This window comes from Solanum tuberosum, unplaced genomic scaffold (genome assembly GCF_000226075.1).
Source record: "Solanum tuberosum cultivar DM 1-3 516 R44 unplaced genomic scaffold, SolTub_3.0 scf00646, whole genome shotgun sequence".
Taxonomy (NCBI): Eukaryota; Viridiplantae; Streptophyta; class Magnoliopsida; order Solanales; family Solanaceae; genus Solanum; species Solanum tuberosum.
Window position 1 is genome coordinate 45103 of NW_006239694.1, and position 23911 is coordinate 69013.

A 23911-nucleotide genomic window follows, 5' to 3' on the forward strand; every position below is an offset into this window, starting at 1 on the left:
CTAGAAAAGTCGGTTTGAGGTGATTTTTAATGCGTTTTTCTTTCATAATCAATGGGTACGTATTTCTAACCCTATTTTACTCTTTTTCCAAGAATATCTCTTTCATATTTCATGATTTCTATCTATTAAGTTGATATTTCAAACCCCAAAGTAGAGAAATAAAAAATTATTGATTTGAAGGTCAATTTGAAATGGGTTTTTATTGAATTTCAGAATTTAAGGTCCTTGTATGGTGGGTAAACTGATTTTGACAAAGTTTTTCCAAAATTTCTCATTTTGACCGCATTTCAAATGTGGCTTTTTGGGGTTTTTCTCCTAAAGTTATGAATATAGTAAATTCTTGATTTAGATCTCGATTCTCGCTTGTTTTTAATGGGTTTTCAACCACGAATACCTCTTGACTTGTAGAAATTGATTTTTAACTAAAAATCTGTTTTTACCCTTTTAATTTCTGAAGTGATTTTTGAACTATTTTACCCCGATTTAAAGTCCTATCAATATGGCATTATTGGACTCCTTTTGATGAAATCTTTCCATTCTTGATAGTTGAGGATCGTTTTAGTTAGCGTGTGGTTGAGGATTTGCTCCGCTAGAGTTGTTCGGATGAAATTTCAGCCTTGAGGTAGGTTTGATTTATCATTCTCCTAGACTGGGATTGGGTAATTGATCATTCTTATGTCTTAGATTATGGGAGGGGATCGTAGTATGATTTTGGATTGTGAGTTGTATTGTGTTGCCCGTGTGGAGACTTGATTATATTGTATTGCCCGTGTGGGGGCTTGTATGTGTTGTTTATCATGTGTTGAGGCCTTAATTGTTGTTTTATTTGCTTTGAGAGCATATGATTCATAAGTTCCCCGTGAGAGAGGCTTATAATGCTATTTGACTTATAATGCCCGAGTCAGGGGATGAGTTGGAAACTTCATAAAGATTTGAGTAAACGAAATGCTTTCTAAATGGATTTCACTTATTTCAAATGAACTCTTTCCTACTATTTTTCATATGAGGGTGTAGATGATGATTCAATTGAGTTTTGAAAAATTTAGATTGTTGATACATGTTGAGTTGATTATTGCCTCCATGTTATATATGTGTTGTGATGCATTCATCATATCATGTTCTTGGGAAATTGAGAAAAATATGAAGATTCCTTTTGAGAAAGAAAATGAGACACCTTCTTATATCCTTGACTACGTTGAGGTAGCAAGTTGATGAGAGATTGAGATTGTGATTTGGTATATGGATTGTGAGTCCCCCATGGGTCCTTGTCTGGAGCCTTAGCTCGACATGGTGTATATAACAGGTTGTGCGATAGCCTTGATCCCACCTTTCCACCACATAATTGCATCATCTCATTACACTACATTATTTTGCTTTCGTTGAGTGGCTCACTGACACCAATACCGATACACTAGTGAGTAAAATCGTTCTATCCTCCCAGGATAGAATCTATTCCTTTAAACCTATGATATTGGAGGGAAATAATTTACTTAAGGATATATTGTGCATTTAGTGACCCCATTTTTTTCTTTCTGTTTCATATTGCTGTTACAGGTCCTTCCTGTTCTCTTTACATTCATTAATTTTTGTTTTTGATTGCACACTTTAGACTTTGTTGTTTATGTTTTTCTGCAAAGTTAATGCTATATTATTTGTTAATACATATTAGATAACAATCTTAAAGAAATAATTGTTTTATTTTTTAGTCTGTATTTGTGGTTGGAGAATAAAGCATGTGTGGTTTTCTACTCCAATAAAGTGTGAATAGTGATTTCAATTTCATTGGAATATTAAAGTTCATACTTGTATACAACGATTTAAAAAGTATAAAAACTTTGTCGTTGTTATTGTGATAAGTTTGCAATTTTGTTTATTTCTTATTGAATCAAGTTTGCCAATTTTTGACAATGAAAAATGGCAATTGAAAATGTTACAACTTTTACGGTTGCTATTGCACCAACCCGAACTGATGTGTCACGACTTTGAAAAAAGAATATTTTCTTTTGGCTGAACTTGTTTCTCTTGATATTTAATTGCCAAAATTGAGAAAAATGAATTGCATGGTCCATGTGTAGCTTAAATCATTTCTAATTACTTTCTTTCTCAATCAATGTTGTTTGGCTCCACCCTTTATGCCACCCTGTGCTAGTATATTTTACCAGATTTATGTCTAACTTAAAAACCAAAAATTGACTTAAGGAACATCTAGTCTTCTAGATAAAAACGCTTTACACAACCATTAGGAATTGTAGTAGCAATATTTTAAAAATAAAAATGAAGTGAGCTACAAACTTTATTGTTAATTCGTGACTAAATCGCTCGTAGCTAATACTTTTCTTTATATAATCGATCTGATCCATCGTTAAATAAGATTAGTAACATATTTTGTTATTTAACTACAAAATTTGTGTTTTGCTAATTCCTAAGTTTTAATGTAAAAGCTACTATATATATACATTTATAAAGTCCAATATGCATGTTTAACTACATTAATCATATATGATATGATGTTTTCCCTTTTTGCAGTAAGCTCACGAGGCCACCTAGGCTTTATTTTTTAAGTACACTTATTGCATGTGAACTGTTTTCTTATGTGTAATATATAGGCAATCATCCCAAGTCCCCAACCTCAGTTCTATCATACTTTACTGTCTGTGACCAACAATAGAAATGATCTCCTATGCCACTTTTATTTACTTCAAATAGAAAAAGGAAAAGGAGTCGATTCCCTAAATGGTCACTCAAGTTTAGGGAATTGCCTTGAAATATCATTTATGTTTTATTTATGACCAAAATATCACTCAACTATCATTATTTTTCCCTAAATATACTCAACACTTCAAAAGTTTCACTCTCTCCTAGTTGGCATGCCATGTCATTGAAGTTTTTTTTTTTTTTAAGAATAGACTTATTTAATTTATCAAACTCATTTAACTAAAATAATGATCTTATTATTTTCTAAAAAGTATATATTAGTTTATTAAGAAGAAATTTTCATGCTTAAGAATCTCTTATAATTTTTTTTAATTTTTTTATGCTATGAATAATAGTCTTTTAAAACTTACTATAATGTCATCGATTATGAATACTTCTAAACACATATATTCAAAAAATATTGATATATAAATCACTCATGAATGTTAACTTACATCAATTAATCATATATTATATAATAGATCAATAATATTAAAGGTCAATTAACTATTAAAAATAATTAATTAGGTACTTTGAAATCCATACTTACAAGATTCTTTTTTTGAAAAGAAAATAGAAAGTGAATAATATTTATATTAGAAAATAAAATTTTGATCTTTATTTATCAATATATTAATCTCATATAACATGTATATTATTGAATTAAAATAGGTAATTCAATTATTACTTGTATTTCATGAATTTGGGATGAGATAAGAATATATATTGGTGTTTAATTGTATGATAAGTTAAAATATAATATAATATAATATAGCAATAAAAGAATAAGAATAAAAAATTAAATTAAAAAAAAAGTTAAATAATATTTTTTCTCTTTCTTACCAACCTTTTTTGTCAACCTTACAAATTTATTTGAATACATTTATAAAAAAAATTGCTTAAAATCTTCAAATAATTTACTTAGGGATTTTGAAAATTATCAAGTAATAATTGCACACAAAGTTTTTCTCATTGAATTTTGTTTGGTAAAAAACTACTTCTTTTTTTAATTTTTTTTTTATAATCTTCATAAATTCTCATGTAATAAATTTGATTTGTGGAGACACAAGTTTGATGAATTAAATAGGTCTATTATTTTTTAAGATGATGATTAATAACATGACATATCAACTAGAATAGAAGGAGACTTTTGAGATATTTAGTATTTATTTTTTTGATAAAAAATAGTAATAATATTATTCACTTTCTATTTTTTTTCAAGAAAAAAATATTGTAAGCATGAATTTTAAAAATAGTTAATTGAAATTTAATATAATTGATTCATTATATTATTTATGATTAATTGATGTAAGTTAACATTCATGAGTGATTTGTATATCGATATTTTTTTTGAATGTATATGTTTATAAGTATTCAAAATTAATGATATTATAGTATGTTTTAAAAACTTATTCTTCATAACATAAAAAAATAAAAAAGTTAGTATGAAGATTTATTCTTAATAAACTAATATATATATATATATATATATATATTAAATAATATGATCATTATTTTAGTTAAATGGATTTAATGAATCAAATTAGTCTATTATTAAAAAAAAAGACTTTAATGACATGTCATGTCATGCCAACTAGGAGAGAGTGAGACTTTTGAAATATCAAGTATATTTGGAGGAAAATAGTGATAGTTGAGTGATATTTTGTACCTAAATGAAACATAAATGATATTTCAAGGCAATTCCCTAAACTTGGGTGACCATTTAGGGAATTGAATCGGGGAAAAAACATAGATTTCTCCTTGAACTTGTCCCGAAAAGTCAGTTACACGCTTAAACTATCATGGTGACCTATTACATACCTTTACTATTCAAAAGTGAATTTATTACCACCCTGAGACGTGTAACACCACTCTCACATTATGTGGTGTATTACACTCGCTGCTACATCAACACTACGTCAGCGCCATGTCATAACTTATAATTTTTTATTTTGTTTTCTTTATTAATTAACTTTTCTTTTATTAACTATATTTTACTCTAATTAATCCCTAATTAATTATTTTAATTCTTTAATAATTATATTTTCTTCATCACTAAATCCCACCAATTTTCAATTCTCATTTCATCGGAAAATCATATCCGGCCCCACCTTCACTATTGATTTTGTTCTTCACCACCACTATATCGCCTTCAATTCTTCTTCTTCTTTGACTACCCAACACCAAATATCACCACCACCATTATCAATATCGATTTTTTCTCTTCACCACCTTCAATTACCTATTTTAATTTTTGTCACCCGCCACCCATCACCACCAAACCTATAAAGTTGCTATCACCACCAAACTCAAAAATTGATTAACAACCAAAATTTCTTTAACAAAGTCAAAAAAATGAAAAAGATAGAAACAATCAACCGAAATTTTTCTAGATAAAATACAATTATTCACTAACAAATCTATAGAAATTAACCTGATTGCGAATAAAAAAAAAAGTGCTTTTAGATTGTGATAAAAAAATAAAGTGTGATAAAAATAAAGAATGAAGAAGAAGACAAAGGGTGGGGTGTGAAGAAGAAGAGGTGTGGGGGTAGGGGTAGAAAAGAGGATTCTAACTTCTTCTTTTTTACTTTATTTTCAAACTGACGCGCCTATTTTTTATTTTTGTTTTATTTTTTTGCCACATCAATTTTAGCGGGTAAGAAAATTCACTTTTAAATAATATAGATGTGTAATAGATCACTATGATAGTTTAAGCGTGTAACTGACTTTTCGGAACAAGTTCAAAGAGAAATTTATGTCTTTTCTCAATAGAAAAAGAACTATCCTACAAAAAAAAATTGTCGAGAGTCTTAAGAAGGAAAAATGAAGTGAATGAAAATTGAGAAAGGGAGGGAAATGTAAATTTGAACAAAGTTTTTCTCATAAAGGATCAATTTTTGTCTGTTATTTGATTAAAGAGAGGATAATTATTATGCAGAGAAACACATTTTCTAGCTCTTAAAAGATTAAAAAGAAGACTTGTGTCATCATCGTCCCTCAAACCATTTCTTTTAGAAAGCAAATCAGCCCCTTGATTGACTTTTTTATAATAACAAAAATGCAAAGCTGTTTTGAAATTTGGATTAGACAAATGCAAATCTTACTTTCTTAATCTCCAACCCTACACTCTATTTTACTCTCTAAATATAAAGTTCTTTATTTTTTCAGACAACCAACTCCAACCCAATTCTCTATTTTACTCTCTAAAAAAAAAATCTTCTTCTCTTTCCTCAATATTATATTATTATTTCTATTTCATTTTTGTTTTCGCATTCCATAATATAAATCTTTTCTTTCTTTTTTACCGAATAATTATCCTATATAATTTCATGTAATATAAATTTTTAATTTTTTGAATTTTTTTATTTAATATTATATTTTATTCTAAATTTCTAAAGAACAACTACGAATAATTGAAAAAGTAAATCAACAAGCACAACCACAACTTCTCTAAATCATACACTAATTTCTTTTTCGAATATCGTTAAATCTAGAAATGACCTACCGGATTACTAAATTATTGTTGTGATTTTTTAAAATTATTATGTTATGCATTGTATTGTATTGTTATCTTGTATTTAAATTATTATGTTATGTATTATATTTTTAAGGTAAAAGTACTCATTACCCCCCTGAACTTGAAGCTTTTTATATGGTGTACACCTAAACTAAATTCCTTTTTAATTACCCTCCCTAACTTGTTTATTCCTCCGTCGCGTACACCTTTTTCGTCCACCTGCTCCTATTGTGACTACACGCGCGCGACAGCTGGCAAAAGTGGTGATGTGAATTTCCACCTGGATAAATAATAGCCACCTGGATAAATTAATATTGCAAAAAATAAATTTCTTAAATTTAAAATTCATTGTTTAAAAGTTATTTTTGAATAAGGGCTGATTTCGCGGAACTCCTTTTGGATTTGGGTTTTTCTAGACGTGAAGTTGGTCGATTAAATTTCAAATTTGTCTGAAATTCTTACCAAGTAAGTGTTAATCTTTGTTTCCTTTACTTTTCATTTACATTTTGCCCTATTTTTCATTTAAAATATGCCAAATATTAAAGAAAAATGGAGATTTTACGTTTTTTTTTTTACCGTTGTAGCTTTGTGATGTGGCAAAAAATCACTTCCTCACGTGCCCAGTAGAGTGTGTTGTCAATTTCTACGCCAGGTGGACAAAAAAGGTGTACACGACGGAGGAATAAACAAGTTCGGGGGTAATTAAAATGGAATTTAGTTTAGGTGTACACCGTATAAAAAGCTTCAAGTTCAGGGGGTAATGAGTACTTTTGCCTATTTTTAAATTAAATTTTTTATCTCATCATTTAAATTTTGTGCATTCTTCATAGTGGAAATTAATAATAACATCAAATTGTATCAAAAAGTGACGAAAATTTTAAAAAATATTTAAAATATTATTAATTCGAGATGAAAGTAGTATATATAAAATAAAATATTTTTAAAAATGGTATATTACATTTAAAAAGAACTGTAAATATTAGAGATTTAATTAATAGCCTTATATGAAAAATAATATGTTAATTACAAAATAGTAGAATAATAATATAATATTCAAAAAGTGAAATAGAATATATGAATAGTAGTTCTCCAAATTTGGAGAACTACTATTCAACTCTCTATAATTGGAGAGTAGAGGGTAAAATAGAGAGTGGTTGGAGAGAACATTCTCTATTTTACTCTCCATTCTCTATATTTGGAGAGTAAAATAGAGAATGGACACTCCAACCCACCTCTATATCACTCTCTATTCTTCAAATTTAGGGAGGTGAATAGTAGTTCTCCAAATTTGGAGAACTACTATTCATAATCTCTATTTCACTTTTTAAATATTATATTATTATTTCTACTATTTTGTAATTAACATTTTTTTAATATTTTATTATTATTTCTATTATTTTTTTAATTAACATATTATTTTACATATAATGTCATTAATTAAATATCTAATATTCATACTTCTTTTTAAATGTAATATAATATTTTAAGAAATATATTATTTAATATATACTACTTTCATCCGAATTAATAGTAATTTATTTTTTTTCTAATTTTCGTCGATAATATAATTTGATTTAATTATTAATTTTCACTATAAAGAAGACACAAAATTAAAATGATAATATGAAAAATTTAATTTTAAAAATACAACACATAATATGATTTTAATTTAAATACAAGATAACAATACAATACATAACATAATAATTTAAATACAAGATAAAATACAATACATAACATAATAATTAATTCGAGATGAAACAAGAATTATGTCGAAAGGATGTTGAACGTGCATTCAGAGTTTTGCAATCACGTTTTGCAATTTTGCAAGACCGTCACGTTTTTGAAGAAAAGAAGTGCTACATGATATAATGACTAAATGTATTATATTGCACAACATGATTATTGAGGATGGACGTGATCCTAATGCACCAATTTAAGATGTCGTAGAGGCTTCCAACTCCAACAACAGAAATGGTGATAGATGAAAATCTCCGGTTTTGAACAACTTTTAGCTAGACAATAAAAAAATTAAGGACAAAAATGCTCATTTTGAATTCCGTAATGCATTAATAGAGCATTTATTGGAGCAACGTAATAATTTGAAAATTGAGTGTTTATGTAATTGTATTTCACTTTTATTTGAATTTGTCCATTAATTTGAAGCTTATATAATATTTTATTGCAATTTTATGTTATTTAAAATTTAAAATAAAATATAATTTTATATTAAATAATTTTTTTTAAAAAAAAATCACATGAAAATTATATAAAGTAATTAGTGGGAAAAGGAAATAAAGGAATTATTATGAAATAAGAAAATAAGAATGAAAGAGAAATAATAATATAATATTGAGGAGAGAGAAAAAGATTCTTTTTTAGAGAGTAAAATAGAGAATTGAATTGAAGTTGATTATTTGAAAAAATAGAGAACTCTATATTTGAATAGTAAAATAGAGTGTAGGGTTGGAGATGCTTAGTACTCATAAAAAGTCCATTAAAGAAAAGTAAAATCACAGAATTATCGTCCTATAGCTGTCAATTATGAAATTTAGTATATAAGAATAAAGATTCATTATGAAATTTAGTACTCCTATGATTACAGATGTATTAATCTCCTTAAACAAGATTTACCATAATAAACAATTCAATGTCAACGTCCAGGCCGGTGCATTATTCTATTTTAAAAATATTATATCTGGTTCTATGAACAATATTTATTATTCTAATTAACTTGTAAGTCTATTTTTATCAAGTAGTGTAAAAGAAAACAAATAATTATGACCGTTACTTACAAGTTAACTCTTTTGAAAAATATACGTATATGTTTCATAAAAGAGTCTCAAGTACAAACTAATAAGCAAAGTTACAGTATTTTCGTTTGGGATTACTTTAACAATATACAAGTCAACATAACATTTATTACATATTAAAACATATATAGTCATATTTTAAATTTAAATAGTAACTTTTTTTCACAATATGTATACATCCATTATACAATATTATACAGTTACCATAAATAATGTATCAAACTTGTATAATTGTGTATATGATCTATCTATACACTATATTTTTCAGTGTTATACAAAATTATTCTAGTTTTCAATCTTTTAAAATTTCCAACAATGGAGTAATATTTCACTTTAATTCACCCAACAATATTTAAATATGTGATTGATAAACATAAATATCACTCTCCGTAAATTTCTAAACATAAATTATTGAAAATCATAATCACAAATATATTAAGAAATTGAATTATTGTCTTACCCTAAGCATTTTAAATTATGTTCAAATTTCCAAGTATAAGTTCACTCCCATTAAAACAGTATACATTGGATTTCATATTAGTGGTACTCCATAACCTCATTTTGAGGTCCAAATTAAATCATCTAACTTTTAGATCCTTCTAATTACATGAAAGGACGAATATAAAGTAGTGATAATCTATATATGCGTTCATAACTTCATTTGAATAAATTTTAATTAGACTTCAAAAAGTCAAACAATAAGAATTAGTGCTAAATCCAATAAAGTTTGTCCAACCTTTGAATCCATCCCATTTTTTATTTTTTTTGTAAGTCAACCAATATTCTTTACTATGACTTTTTGCAGACATAAAGGTTTTTAAAATTTTATATTCCACTAGTTCCTAAATGAAACATAGAATAATATAAAATCTAATTAAAAAAATATATATGTAACATTCTACTTGAAGAGAAATAAATAAAAATAGGTTGACTAGGACACGAAGCAATATATTGTGGAATATTGTATTACAATATGACATGAGAGACCATCTCAATTCTCAACTATAAATTGAAATTTTCATCGACTCTTAAATAGAAACAAAGTGAAGAAAAAAATATATACTCAAAAACATCTTATAACTAGAGGAAGAAGATGGGAGAAGAGTGTGTAGATATGAAGATGGAAGGTGTGGAGGAGAAGTGTAAACGATCAGAACGAGGTCACTTCGTTCTGATACATGGGATAGGGGGAGGAGGGTGGTGCTGGTACAAAATTAGGTCTCTTATAGAGAATTGTGGCTATAAAGTCACCTCTCTTGACCTTAAAGGTGCTGGCATCGACCCATCTGACCCTAACACTATCCTATCCTTCCATGACTATAACAAACCTCTACTAGATTTTTTATCATCTTTGCCTCATAATGAACAGGTACGTACGGTCCTACACCTGCCCTATAAATATCTGTGTTAAAATATTTACTTAATATATATAAATAATTAATTTATTCAGAATCCATAAACAAAAAATAATAATTATGGTCTGAAATTCATAAACTTAATATTCTAGCTTTACTTCTTATAGTAATATTTTTCTTGTAAAGCAACAAGAATATTTTTGATATACTCATGTTCTATTCAATTTAATTATGTTGGCATAGTTTAATTGAATATCAATAAAGGTTTTTTTTTGTGGTTTTAGATCACCTTCCTTTGCATTAATATGGGATTAAATTAGTTTTCAAAATTGTGATTTTAAGCGTATCATAACATTTATATGATTATAAAACTTCTCATTGAGAAGAAAATAAGAAGTTTAAATAAACCATTTCCAAATTATTCTTTTCAAAATACATTAATAAGGAAATAACTCTTCTCAACATTAATTGCCTATGATATCATATCTAACTGTTCATTTATTATGATATGAATATACCATATCAAATCGTTATTAATTTGTTTATTGTATGAATAAATATAGGTAATATTGGTAGGACATAGCGCTGGAGGAATGAGTGTAACAGATGCTATCCACAAATTCCCAAAGAAAATAAAGGTTGCAGTGTATATTGCAGCAACCATGCTAAGAACTGGTTTCATGTCTCAACAAGATGTTAAAGATGTAAGTAAACAACTACCTTCTTTTCTTAAATCGATCGAAAACGTCTTCAATTTGATACTCTGTAATTTACCTGACATATTTTAATTTTTTTAAAAAGAATTACTTCTTACAATTGCGCTCCATTTAATAAATATTTTACTTAAGAGACATATAAACAGTAGTTTAGGAATGTGCAAAAAATTTAAATAACAAATATAAGCTAAGAATTTCTAAAACCAATAGTTTTGTCCAACCTTGGATCTATCCCCTTTTTAAGTCAACCAATTCTTTTATTAATTGTGACTTTTTAAAACGTGTTTAAGAGTAAAATAATTTATTTTATAATTTATTAATACAATGTTTGGTCCTATAAGTTGCTACTCTGACGTCACATTAAATTATGTTGCATTATTCAACATAATTTAATTATCATTTATGTAACCACAACATTTCCATCAAGCAATTATGTTAGCTCAATTATTAAATCCATAGAGTGGGGAATATTTCTTTATTTAAGCAACACCTATATATCCTAATCTATGCTAAATTGGACAGCTAGCTACGTTACAATTATTCAGGCTAATAATGGTTTAATAATTATTCAGCTACAATAATAATAAATTTATAATATTTTATTGTAACTCGCAGGGAGTCCCCGATTTATCAGAATTTGGAGATGTATATGATATGGGATTTGGATTAGGACCCGAAAAGCCTCCAACAAGTGTTGTTGTTAAGAAAAGTTTACAACGGGAAATCATTTACCAAATGAGTCCACTTGAGGTAATTAAATCCATTTAAGCGGTTAGAGAGCACACTTTTATTATATTATTTAATTATATTCTCAACAATTTTCACTATAATTAACCAACACTACATGAAATGATCGTTTGATTGATGAAAAAACTTATTTTTTTTTCGAAATAAATTATAATGTTAAGATTATTAGATGTTTGTTTCATTAGATTAAAAATGAGATAAACACGATATAATATAAGATATTTGTTTGAGTTTAAAGTGAGATATACTTTTATATCAAAAGTTAATTAACGTAACTTTGGCTTTCTTAAATGACTTTTTTGAGAGAAGAATTTAGAGAAGGGCTAATGTGACATTTTGATGTTTAATCTTCAGATTACTAATCCCGATATTTAATTAGTCTTTTTGTCATCCTTGATGACTTTTTTTTCTTCATACATGTAATGTAATGATATTTCGTTTTTTTTTTGACTTAGGATTCAACATTAGCATCAATGTTGTTGCGTCCAGGGCCAATTCAAGCATTACAAAGCGCTCGATTCAAAGAAGGAGAGGGAGCGGAGAGAGTGCGTAGAATATACATACGAACGACGCATGATCGAGTATTGAAGGTGGAACAGCAAGATGCAATGATAAGAAGATGGAAGCCACAACATGTTTACACTTTGGAAAGTGATCACAGCCCCTTCTTTTCTGCTCCTTTGGCGCTCTTCGGTCTGCTTGTCAAAGTTGCTGCTTCTTTTGACTAAGATAGTTTCAATAAGTAGAGACTAACAAATAATTAATATGGAAGTTTACTCACAACTTGGCCCATTAGCTCAGTTGGTTAGAGCGTCGTGCTAATAACGCGAAGGTCGCAGGTTCGAGACCTGCATGGGCCAAAAGCATCTCTTTTCGATTATATATTCAGTGAATATAGAATTTCTTGCATTACATTTGTATCCCAACTCTTCAAAAAATTATTTCTATATACAAGAGATGTTTATACAATATTATATAAAATATGTACTTCATCTTCTTTCTTTTATTAAAACATCTCTTTTGTAACTATATCCATTTGATACAAAGGTTATTTGCAAAAAATTGAAATCAAATTTTGAAACTTCAAGCTTCAACACTGATTGTTTATGTACTACTTCATAGTAACTCCAATAACGGAGATTAAATAATGATTTAATATATAAATTTATCAAAAGAACAAGGGAAAAGGCGTAAATTCACTCCAAACTTGTCTCGAAAAGTCGATTATACAGTTAAACTAATATAGTGACCTATTACACACCTTTGCTACTAAATAATGATTTTTTTTACCCCCTAAGACGTGTAGCACCACTCTCACAATGGGAGGTGTATCACACTTGCGTCACATCAATGCCATGTCACTGCCACATCAGATGCCATGCCAAATTTTGACTAAAATTCTCCATATCATTCAATTATTTCTTCTTCAATGAACACCACCATGAAACCGCTATCATTGCCGCCATATTACTAACAAATCTATATATTTCACCATGAAAATCAAAATAGTCACCATAAATTTCACCACCTACGATCAAATCCACCATCAAAATCATACTATCACCATTATCCCTACAAAAATTAGAAAGATCCACAACAAAATTTGACACCCATAAACAAACTCATCACCAAAATTACATCATCGCCATTAAAAGGTACAAACCCACCACCAAATATCACTATCACCACTGTCAATATCGATTTTTTCTTCTCCACCACCTTTAATTCCCGCTTCTTTGTCACCCCACGCCAAAAATCCATCATTATATTTTATTTTGTAAACTTAATCATCAATTTTATCAACCACCAACCAAACCGAAGAGAAAAATCAAATATAATGAAAATGGTGAAATCGAATAAGCATTAAAATAGGATATGATGGGAGGGGAAGAGAGGATTTTGGTGGAGGTATAGTGGGGTGGATGGAAATTGGGTATGAAAAAATGATGAAAAAAAATAAAGAAGAAGAAGAAGATGGTTGGCTGTGAAGAAGTAGAAGAAGAGGTGTTGGGTAGGGGTGGGGGTAGGGTGATAGTAAAAAGAAGATTTTAATTTATTTTTTTACTTTATTTACTGTCAAATGTGCTTTTCTTTTTTTATTTTATTTTTATTTTTTGCCACGTCAGTTTGAGGGGGTAAAATTTTTTATTTTTAAATAGTAAAGGTGTGTAATAGGTCGTCATGATAGTCTAAGCATGTAACTGACTTTTCGAGACTAGTTCAAGGGTGAATTTATGCCTTTTCCCAATGAACAATGATTTATACATTATCAATACTCAATTATATATACATACGAGACTATTCATTTCACTCCGAAGAAGCAAAACGAATAAATTAGTTAATTGCTTGCATTACTACTATTGCAATAACCATCTTCATCGAAGAAACTGACTTCAATTAATAAAATTATGTTTGAGAATTTCAAAGATGGACATAGAATGAAGTCATAATACATAAATATGATTCTTAACTTGGGTTCAACAGATAACTATGCCCTCCAACTTTGGGAGTGCACAAATAGACACCTAAACTTGTATAAAATTGAACAAGTAGACTGTCACGCCCCAAGCCTATACCCTGGGTGGGACTGACACTCGAGAACCATTGTTGGCCCCAAGCGAACCCTTGGCCTGACTTAAATCTCAGCGGAAGACTTACTCAACAAAGATAAATCCATGAAATAAACTAGAATGTTATATAAGAAAACATTCAACTGGCCATAAAGGCAACTCAAGTCTTATAATCAAAACAACTTAAATGATAAGACTAACGAACTATAATTATCTGTCTATGAAGCATCTAATACTATGAGGGATGTCGGGACAAGATCCCTGATCATCCTAACAACTAAAATGACAAAACAATATAAAAGGGATTCTCCGAAAAGCAAGGAGGGTCACCAAATGACTCTGAAAATGCTTAACTGGATCAACGAAGTGCTGATCCTGATTACCTGTATCTGCATCATAAAATATGCAGGTCAAATGACATTAGTACATGAAATGTACGAGCATGAGAGGGGAAAACTAAACATGACATAAGCTTTAACTGAAATATGAAAGAAACAGTTACCTCAGCCTTTCTCAACCCATGGATACTCAACTCAATGCAGAAATCAACAATAAAGATGCAGTTTATATGAAGCATTTGAAATAGTAGATAACATCTCGAAGTATTGAAAAATACAATAATATCTCAATTGTATATAAGAATACAAAAAAAACTCTGTTTGGGAGATTTTCTACCCAACAACCATCACTATGAGCTTTGTGATAATACAATGTCTTGCCCATGCTGTCAGAACTGTCCTATAACTTGCCGGGATATAGAACGCCTCAACTAAGTGGATCCACTAGTCTATAATAAAAAACATTAAGAAATATATGATCATTTCTATCAATGTTGGCTACATGGTTTATGGAGACTTGAATTATTATGAACTCGTCCCCATATCAGTGCTCAATACTACTCCCAAAATATACTCAGCTCATATGTTTAAAAAAACATAACTCTTTCTCTGTGGTTTTGAGGTTATTACTCAAAAGCTTATCTCTTAAAAGAGATAGAACTCAAAACTTGTCACGCCCCGAGCTACCCCTAAGACGCGGACACGAGACCTAGGACCACAAGTGATCCCAAGCTAACCCTGCTGGCATGATCATGAGCATACTAAATATAAATTAAATAATAGAAATTGTGCGGAAGCTATAATCATAAACAAAATGAAAAGATGGGGAATACCCATATACTATAACTGAGATATATGAAAACTGGTGAGTTTAATACGAGGAAGATATTAACTCAATACTAAGCTGAATCTATCTATGTCTGATAATAGCCTCTAACTGACTAGAAATGCTGGGACAGGCCCCAGCTAAGTCTAGCAAAACTGATACTAAAGGACTAAAAATACTGAAAAGAAACTCATGACTATTGTCCTCCGAGAATGAGGACTCACCACTGATTTTGCTGAAGTGGAGATCGAGAATCGATTTAAGCGTGATCTGGATGCTGAGAACCTGAACCTACGTCACGAGAAGATGTAGCGCAGAGTATGCGTCAATACTTGAAAGATACTGAGAATGCAGGATAGAATACCGCTGAAATAACATATAAATGAACAAAGCAAATAAGCAATGATATAATCTAAACATGATATAGATACTGAATGCTGAGATAACTGAATGCAATGACCAATTTGTAACATGCTGAAACTGAATACTGGATATACTGATAAATGGTCAATGCAATAGAATCTGACTGAATTGTAGGAGCTACTAATAACCGATAATAAAACCACATGAGCTAAATGTGGAGTCTGATGTATAAGCCCCATCGAGAGGACCCAATATGCCCTGCCAGAGGTATAGAGGCATGCTGGCGTGATCACTGAAATGATGCTCACAGAGGGGACTTACAACCTACGTGGCTAGTAGTTTTAGGACTATTTGGGTAGGCTAAACCCTAGTCCAACTCGGTATTATGCTACTCCCAATGGATTAAGTGATTAACACATTATGACTGAATTTCTGTAAGTTACTGGATAGCTTAAACTGAACATGCAAACTGAGTATGCAACAATTAAACTGATATTGATGCATTAATAACTGAGGCATGTATATCTGAATAACTGAAATATCTTACCTAGCATGTGTAATTCAAGAACTAAAGAAATACATAGCTAGAGTTCTGGAATTTATGCAATAAAACTGAATATTAACATACTAATCTGATTTGGATCATTCTAACAGATAAGAACCCAATAATTCTAAAATTCAAGAAACCTTAGGTCTAGTCATAATAAGGGAATCAAGAAACTGACTGAAAACTAGGGACCTAATGGGTGAAAGGAACCCACTAGTGAAATCCCACATACCTAGTGACGAATTTCACGGAGAAATCCTTTGATTTCTGGGCTGGAACTGAAGAAACTTGTTGCGTTCTTGAACTAGGGTTCTTGACTTCTTTTCTCCTCTTACGCTCTAATTTTCTAAGTTTTGATTAATGATTTGACTTAGGTAAGTTCTAGTTATGTTTCTAGATTTGAACTGACTAAAACATCATAATTTAGGGTCTAAACGACGTAGCTTAGGGGTCCAACGAAATAGGAAAAGACCAACAGACCCCTGACTTAACTGCTGTCGGAGTGACCGACGGACGGGACTTACAGGCCGTAGGTCAACCTACGGTCCGTAGATTAGGGTCGTAGGTCAAGTATGCCCGATAGGGCTTCACTAAAATAAGCATAACTTTTTACTCGAAGGTCGGATTTTAGCAAACTCGGTGGCGTTGGAAAGAGGATTCAATTATCTATCATGTCATAGGTCATGTGACACATAATTCCTTTTGTGATAAGAGTTATGACCATTTGAAATTGACCCAATCAATAATTTTCCTCTAACTGGCTGCTAACCCTCAGCTACGGTTAGACCTACGGACCATGGATCGAATGACGGTCCATGCTGGTTGGTCATCATTTGCATTAGAGGCTGGGTAAAGGGGGCCTCGATCCACGGACATAGACCACAGACCGTGGTCTGACCTACGGACCGTGGGTCGAGACTTAGCCAATTTTCTGAGCTGGGTTTGGGGAGGGGTTGCAGTGGTGATCCACAGACCACCAGCACGGGTCGTGGTCTGACCTACGGTCCATGGATGGCAATCGTGGGTTGCACCTGCAACTTCTCAAAATTTACATTTTTGGTTTGTTTCGAATACGGGGTGTTACAAAACTACTAATGAAAACTCTTTTGGAAATCGACGTTTTCTCTCACATTTACTCATTGGAAATACTTAGTCCCCACATAACATTTTAAAGAAAATGAACTCGACTCTACTTTTTCTCAATCTCAATGCTTAAGTCTTAAAACAAGTTTAAAAGATTTGTAAAAGACTTCTTAAAATGACTCGAAAAACTCCCAAGACTTGACTCTTAACTCTACCTTGAATTTGAATTATGAATTCAAGGTCATGTTTTGTGATAGGAAGGACATAGTGATGATTAAGAGTGTTTTAAATAGTTAATCATGAGAAACGATCAAGAAAACACTGTCTGGGAGCAAGTTTGTGACGCGGAGATGCATTTAAATATTTGGTTACGAAATAAATTTTGAGACAGTGGGGTCCGCGATCTCTCCGCTATGCGGAGAGGGATTTTGTGCACTGGAGGAGCAAGTCCGCATCGCGGACTTGCGTGCCAGAATCTGCCCGACTTTTCCCTTCTTCATTTTCTAACTTCAATTCTCCTAAATTTGATTCTTTTTTTCAATTTCTCTTTAGATTCAAATACCCAATACATGTGCGCAAGAATCTCATCAAACACAACTCTAAAATTGACACGTTTTCCTCAAGAACTCATCAATCTCATCTTAACTCAAGAATGAAAGCCAATTTCAAGAACACAATTCAATAACATCAAACCTTCAACTTTCTAGAATGAATTTAACGTTGAAATTAACATGATTGACGTGTGGGTGAACGAACCCAACACTATGTGAACTCATATACTTATTTAGGGATCAACCCTTGGCGAAACGACCTTCGATTCCACAAGAAATCTCCAAGAACGCCTTGACTTTTCTCCTCTTCTTGATCTATTCTAAAAACCCTAGGCGTTAATTGTAATCGTGTAAACTGAACCAAATCATTTTAGACCCCTAATTAATTACAAAAAACGAATTAACCTGATTGGATAAGGAAAAGACCAAAATACTTCTCTTAAATTTGAGTAACTTTTCTTAACTGGACAGCTCAACTTCAAACAGACATATCTCCCTCATACGATCTCAAAAATTAGCAAACTTGGTGGCGTTGGAAAGAGGATTCCAAGACCTTTCATTTGATATCTTATTGGCTACCTAACTCCTCATGTATTGAAAGTTATGGTCGTTTGAAGTTTACCCAAACTCATACTTAGCATTACTTGCCAATATTTCCAAATTTAATCTTTCCAAAAATGGTTTCTTTCTAATTCTAGTTCTTTCAAATTGCGAGGTGTTACATAGACACACATGTCCTACGTGTCATAATACATGTAGGACGCCACGTACGACATAAAATTGTCATGCCATGTAGGATGAATGTGTTTATTTGTTCAATTTTATACAAGTTTAAGTGCTTACTTGTGCACACCCAAAGTTAAAGGTCATAATTGCCCGCTGAAGTCAAGTTAAGGGTCATGTTTATGTATTATGCCTAGAATGAATATGGGAAGACAGGGAGGGGGGGGGGGAATGTGTTTGGGTGTGAAGAACAGAGAGAGGAAACAAAGATAGCAATAAATTAGTGACTATCAAAGATATTATGTGTTTGGCCACAGTATTTGGCAAACATATTTCAGTTTTTTAAGAAATGTGATTTATATCGATAAGTCTTAAAAACTATCAAAACTAACTATAAGTTTGTATTACATATCAAGTTAAAATAACAAGATTCATGACTTCCGCAATAAGTGGATCTTCGTTGCAACAAATAATAAGTAGTGTCCATGATACTGGAGCAATGTGGTAGTTCAGAATTAGTGTAACAAGCATCATTCCATACATTGTGAGTAGACGAAACACATGACTTTGTTATCTTGAGTCGATTGTTCGTCATTTTTATCAATAACCATATCATCACTTTCATATTCATTGAATATCCATCACTGCTTTGGACTTTTGGTGTTCACGTAAAAAAAATTAAGTAATAAAGTGCAAACAACTATTATAGAGGGTGATTTTGTAAAAGATAAAAATTTGGTGTAGAATTTGAATTTTCAAAAGCTCCCAAATAATGAGATTTTGGCCCAAATACTAGTTTTTTTAGTATTTGAGAATTTGGGTTATTTGCCAAAAATATTTACTAAATAATGACAAATACAAATTGTATGGACAAACACTATTTGCCAAATTTTATTTGGGAAATCTATGGCCAAACTCCTTGGTAAAAGACTTTATAACACATGAGAAAGTAGAAAATAACCCGGTTCTAGCTCATATACTTACAACAAATGATTCAAGTTTTAAGAGTAGAATTGCGAGGTGCTACAAAATGATTCAGGTCTTAGCTTAAAATTTTTCGGAATGTTACAGTTAAGACTTCAAAACTCTGAATTTTAAATTTCTATATCTGGGAATGAATCAAATTATTTATTTATTGAAAATGTAATTTTTTTTTCTATGTTGCTAATCCAAAAGGGCTAAAATATTTTGGAGTCAATATAACATATTCTTTTAATTAATTCATCATATTTGAGTAAAAAAGTTTGAGAAGAGTTCCTCTTTAAAAAAACACAATAGAATTTAGTATGTGCAGTAGTGTTTTTGGAAAATTTACTATCTATCTAAGAAAATAACAAGGACTAATTTAATGACATATAAACGGTATATATGGAGCATTCGATAAAGTTAGGATTTTCATTAAGAAGATTTCAAATATACATAAGTAAGCGTACGAGAAAATCAAAAAATTCAACATCTATTATATATACATAAAATATAGGAAAAATTATGGAATTAATCAAAATTTCCAACTTATTTATTGAAAATAGTTACACTTTAAAATATTTATTAAAAAGAACAATATTTTATTTATATAGCAAATAAAAGGTATCCTAATCTAGTTCCTAATTTTTCTAACTGATACCCACGTTTTGGGCTTTAATTAAAACAAAAAAAATTAGACCCACATTCTCTCCCTTCCCATTCCCTCAGGACCAGTAGGCAGTATTAGATAAAATAATCTATGGATTAAAATTTAGTCCATCTAATACATTGTTTGATTACTTTATTTAATTTAATTCATGGATTGCTTATCCACCATATGTGGTCTTATTTTATCCCTAGAAAATTGAGGGATAGCTAATCCAATGTTTAACAAACCTTGGATAAGATCCCTAAATGACTAAACTATCCCCTTATTGCTTTTCCTAAATTTCTTTCGTAATTTAATTTCCTTTTTATTTGTATTGAAATGGTTATAAATGTTTATTTTTAATTCTCCAAATTCGTTTGGTGTAATTTAATGATTTCACTAAAAAAAAAATCTCCATTTTTTCTTGATTTTTTTTATTCAAGATAGTTTGTCGATTAACCACTTGAACTATTTTTTATTTTTATTTTTTTAAAAACAAGCTTTAGGTATTGAGTAATTTAAGTAGTCTTAAATCTATGTTAAGTTTAAGATATACTTGACCAACAAAAAATTAGAAATACACCGTGCCATTATTGATCTCCTTAGTGGTACATCACACCTTAAAATTAACGGAAAAGGGCCTAAAATACCCTTGAAGTATTAGAAATGGTACAAAACTACCCTCCATCCACCTATTGGCTCCAAAATACCCTTGTCATCCACCTTTGGGTTCAAAATTGACCACTTATTTAACGGTTTTAAATTTAAACTATTTAAATATTTTTTTAAATACGTGGCGCTCAACTATTTGTTATAATTTAACTTATTAAAAAATATATTGTCCGGCAGTTATCTACCTTGACCAAATTACATGAAATTAACAATCTCATAATAACACAAGGGTGTAATAGGAAAGGAATTTTTTGTAGAGTTTTCAATCAAACACAAGATTAAGTGGAAAGTAATGAACCAAACACTTAAAAAATAATCTCTTCACTACTAATCCCTGCGTTACTAATCCCTGTATTACTAATCCCTGCATTATCAATGTTTGTACCAAACGACCCCTCAATGTTTCCTTGTTAAAATCAAACTCCCGCTTCTCTCTCATAAAGTTTCACCATTTTTTACTTTTTCAAAAATCGAAAAAATCTTTCAAAAGATTTACATCAAAAACCCAAAATTGTATTCATATTAATTTTGTATTCATATTGCATAAACATAATTTATATTCATCTTGCATAAACATAATTTGTATTCGTCTTTCATAAACAAAATTTGTATTCATACCGAAATTGTATTCATATTAATTTTTGTTTGTCAATTATTTTTCTTTACTCAACATTTGTATTTTTATCAAGAACATTATATTTTTTTAGTTTGTAGTCATTCCAATAGGTATGCCAAATAAATTTGTATTTTTTAAGCATAGTTATATCCTATTTCTTTCACAGTCTACTTATATTTCTTTCAGAATATTATATCCTTCCTCAACAAATTGCGTTTTTTTTCCAGAATTTAGTATCCTTTTTGAAATTGTTATCATTTCAGAATTTAGTAGACTGTTTGTATTCAAAACAGATATACAAAACTTTTGATTGAATACATGATCAAACACAGCTCGAAGATCAAATTAGAATTGCCTGCCAATTATGTATTTCAACGAGTTTTTCCGATCGGTTATCTCCTATTGATCAAATTTTGTATTGAAAATTTTCTTCACTGATATCAATCTCCTTTTTTTCCAGCAAAAACACTGATCAACCCACTTGTCTTCTACGACGAAGGAGGATTGTCAATGGAGAATTGAAAGTCGCCAATGGAGTTTGATGACGAAGGGAGAGAAGAGCCTATTTGGGTCTCCTAATCTTTGTAACGTAAATGAGGATTTTCAGCACCATGTACCTAATTTGAAAGATTCTCTCCCCTGATTTTCTCTAATTTATTATTTCTTAGTTGTATTCTGTTAAGTTAAACCAAAGAAAAAAAAAACATATATCAGCCCCCTAACAAATTAAAATATAATTATTTTTAATAAATATTAAAAGTGTAGCTAAGTGATCCTATTAAGTATTAAAATATTGTTGTTTTGAAATTTTCCTTAAATTATTACTCTGACTGACATTTTTGGTATGACATTTTTATTTGACTGTATTTGATTTAGAAGAAATTTAGATTAGGACAAATTCTCAAAGTTTATCATTAATTCAAAATAATTGTAACAACAGAAAACATGAGATCCAAATGACAGTAAATAAAGACATTTATAATTTTACTAGCTACAGATAGCTTATGCGGTGTACGAGTCCAATAACATTGATTTTATATCAATAATTTATTTTGAGCTACACTTACTCATAATACTTTTTGAATAATAATAAAATAGTAGGAAAAATAATTAATTATACATTATTTTTTTTCATTTAAGACCTCAATTTTCTTTTAAAAAATCATTGTAATATTTAACCAAAAATATTCGGAAAAATGTCTTTTAAACAAAAGAAGGCAAAGTTTTTTCTTAATTGATATAGTAGATTATTAAGTTGTAATATTAATGCTTTAATTGAGTCTTAAGGGAAGTCTTCCAAAATTCTTTTAACGGAATTTAAATAGAGGGGAAAGAGTAATTATAATAAAATAAAATTAATACTTGGTTTCTTCACCTAGTCATTATACTAAATTAATTTTTTTTATTTGTTTGATTGAAAAATCAAAAAATAATTTGTTATTTAATTTATCCTTATTAAGTATATCAAATTTGTTGTATTAATATATTAAAAAATGATTTAATAAAAATAATTATTTTATTTATGTGAATCTTACAAAGCTCTCCCAATAAAACAATCAATAGAAAAGAAGTATGTTATGTATTGAAGGATAAAATAGGGGCAATATATAGAATTTCACTCAAATGGACTCAAAGTATTTTTTTTGTTTCCCATCTGGTGTCCGGTATCCACATTGGAGCCTAACTCAATCCGAATTCGCGTTAAAAAATTCCACACTAGGGATAAAGCACTCCCTAACAAAGACGGCAACTCCGTACTAAGGGGGCTCGAACCCGAAAACTCACTATGTGAGAGCTGCTATAATTAGGGGTTCACAAAAATAACAGATCGAAGACATTAAATTATGTTAATTTATATAGTATTAATTAATTACACTCTAAATGATATTACTATACGTATAGATTTTAAATTTGGGAGTAAATCCTCCTACTGAATCTGCTTATGTTGAAAAACTATAATAAGGTGTTATATTTTTGTTTATCATGTTTCACTATGACAAAAAAGACATTTAGTAGTAATAAAATTTTCTTTTAGCGGCAATTGAGTTAATGTCATTATATTCAAAGTCGCTAAAGTCTTTACTAATATTTATAGGAGTGTTGGTTATATATAGGGCTGTTCATGGTTAGGGTTATAAAACCAAACCGAACTGCAATCCCAACCA

The 23911-nt window shown here is 29.9% G+C and overlaps 1 protein-coding gene, 1 long non-coding RNA gene and 1 other non-coding gene across 3 annotated transcripts; all 3 read left to right on the forward strand.

Moving 5' to 3' along the window:
- Positions 1-793, forward strand: LOC107059038 (uncharacterized). The gene is made up of 2 exons (XR_001472483.1): positions 1-55; positions 547-793. It is a non-coding gene; the product is annotated as an uncharacterized lncRNA (long non-coding RNA).
- Positions 794-10120: 9327 nt separating this feature from the next.
- LOC102588685 (methylesterase 17-like) lies at positions 10121-12759 on the forward strand. Its single transcript, XM_006367379.2, has 4 exons — positions 10121-10396; positions 10946-11086; positions 11714-11848; positions 12301-12759. Exons 1-4 carry the CDS (start codon positions 10121-10123, stop codon positions 12571-12573), a joined length of 825 nt encoding a protein of 274 aa, XP_006367441.1. The 3' UTR covers positions 12574-12759.
- On the forward strand, positions 12632-12705 carry TRNAI-AAU (transfer RNA isoleucine (anticodon AAU)). Its single transcript has one exon. It is a non-coding gene; the product is annotated as a tRNA-Ile (tRNA).
- Positions 12760-23911: the final 11152 nt, after the last annotated feature.